The following is a 1,897-nucleotide window of genomic DNA, read 5'->3' as shown; positions in this document are numbered from 1 at the left end:
TCGATTTTAAAATAACACTAATTCGAATATAGATTTAAAATAACCTAAACCTAATCCCATAACATTCAATATCTTTCTTTAAATGGTTAATAAAATGAAAATAGAAACTATCCAACCAGATTCAAGCAATTGAACAAAAAAAATCAAATCTTTTCCTCTCAAAATAGTATTTGCTTTCAAAGTTTGGGCTTGGGTTAACAAAAAAAAAAAAAAAAGCATTATAATGTACTTTTGAAAGAATATCAAACTAACAAATTTAACAAAGAATATCAAACCAAAAAATTTAACAAAGAATTTGGCATAATTTTTGAAAAAAACCTTCAATTTTTTTGAGTTTTTGGGTTTGAGCCATTAACCTTTTTTTTTTTTGATTGACACCCTTAATGGTATGATTTTTTAATAAATCAACCCAATTTTAACGAAAAATGTGAGTTGATCGTCGGTCAAACCACAGGTCAACAAAGTAGCCTATGTGGCGTGCCACATAAGCACGAGTTCATAGATGAAGTCTTCTATAAACAAAATTGTTTAACATATTTTTTTTTCATTTTATTTCAATTTATTTCTTCTCCTCTTTCTATTTTCCCCTCTAGCTACTGTTGCCATTGTATCCAACCCCTGTCGTCGCTGCCTTCCCTCTCACTCTTCACTGTTGATCTCACCACAAATGTTAGAAGAGATGCCAATGAGATAAACGGTGAGGAGTGAGAGGGAAGTGAGCAGTGGTGGGGGTTGGGACAGTGAGAAGTGAGAGGGAAGGCGACGATGGGGTTGGACAAGGCTGTTTATGGTGCTTGTCATGGATTGTTGTGTTTACTTGATCCTTCAAAGGATAAGGCTGCCATTTGGAACCCATCAACCAGAGAGTTTAAAATCCTTCCACCATCTTCAATCCAACGCCCTCCATATTTTTCACCATTCGAAGAAACCTACCTTACTTTAGATGACGTTTCTTTTGACCACGCTTCTTTTGGGTTTGATTCTAAAACTGATGACTACAAAGTCATACGATTTGTTACTCTTACTTTTGTTAATAGTGAAGAACAATATCCACATCCTCATTTTATGGACCAAGTTGAGTTGTATTCTCTTAGAAGTAATTCCTGGAAGGAAATTCCATGTCCTGATTATAAACCAACTGAAACAACTTTGGGAAATAATTATGTAGACGGAATTTGCTATTGGAAAACAGAGACAGGGGCATATCTTGATTTTAGAGGACTAATTCTTTCATTTGACATGGGGAATGAGAAGTTCTCAATTTTACCTATCCCAGAATTCGTTGGGTCTTTCCCAGAATACTATGTTAATCTATTGGTGTTTAATGGATCACTTGGTGCTATTGTTTACCCAACGGAAGGAATTGACACGTCTTTTGATTTATGGGTTACAAGTGAAGGAGTGTGGACTAAACAATTCAATATTAAATCCATTTCTGGAGTTGTACGCCCATTGGGATTTGGAAAAAATGGTGACTTGTTTCTTAGAGACACAAATGATGAAGTACTCCTATTTGACGCCTGCACCCAAGAGCTTAAGGAGCTTCAGATTAATACTTATCTAGATCATTTTCGGTTCACCATCTCCCTTCATGCTTATTTAGAGAGCCTGGTTCGTATCAATGGAATACAAGAGAATATTGAGAAACATGTAATACGTCAACCAGCGAGAGATGCATCAAATGAATACTAAATATGAAGAAGGCATGAAATGGATACTGAATATGAAGAGGGATGCGGAGCTAGAACATATATGTGTAAGATGTAATAGGAATTTTTTGTTGTGAGCTTCTTAATATTGCTGTTATTGTTTGGGTTATATGTTTGAGATGTTAACTATTTCCTGGTTTCTGTATTTGGAGAATTGTTCAGTTTATATTTGGTTTTTGTTGGTTAGA

General features: G+C 34.9%; 1 protein-coding gene across 1 annotated transcript; it reads left to right on the top strand.

Annotated features, from left to right (window-relative positions):
• Positions 1-765: 765 nt before the first annotated feature.
• On the top strand, positions 766-1,897 carry LOC105775716 (F-box protein CPR1). Its single transcript, XM_012598191.2, has one exon. It carries the CDS (start codon positions 766-768, stop codon positions 1,690-1,692), a length of 927 nt encoding a protein of 308 aa, XP_012453645.1. The 3' UTR covers positions 1,693-1,897.

Source organism: Gossypium raimondii, chromosome 10, assembly GCF_025698545.1.
Source record: "Gossypium raimondii isolate GPD5lz chromosome 10, ASM2569854v1, whole genome shotgun sequence".
NCBI lineage: Eukaryota > Viridiplantae > Streptophyta > Magnoliopsida > Malvales > Malvaceae > Gossypium > Gossypium raimondii.
Note: the sequence above shows the minus strand (reverse complement) of the source record. Positions and strands in the feature narration are given on the sequence as shown.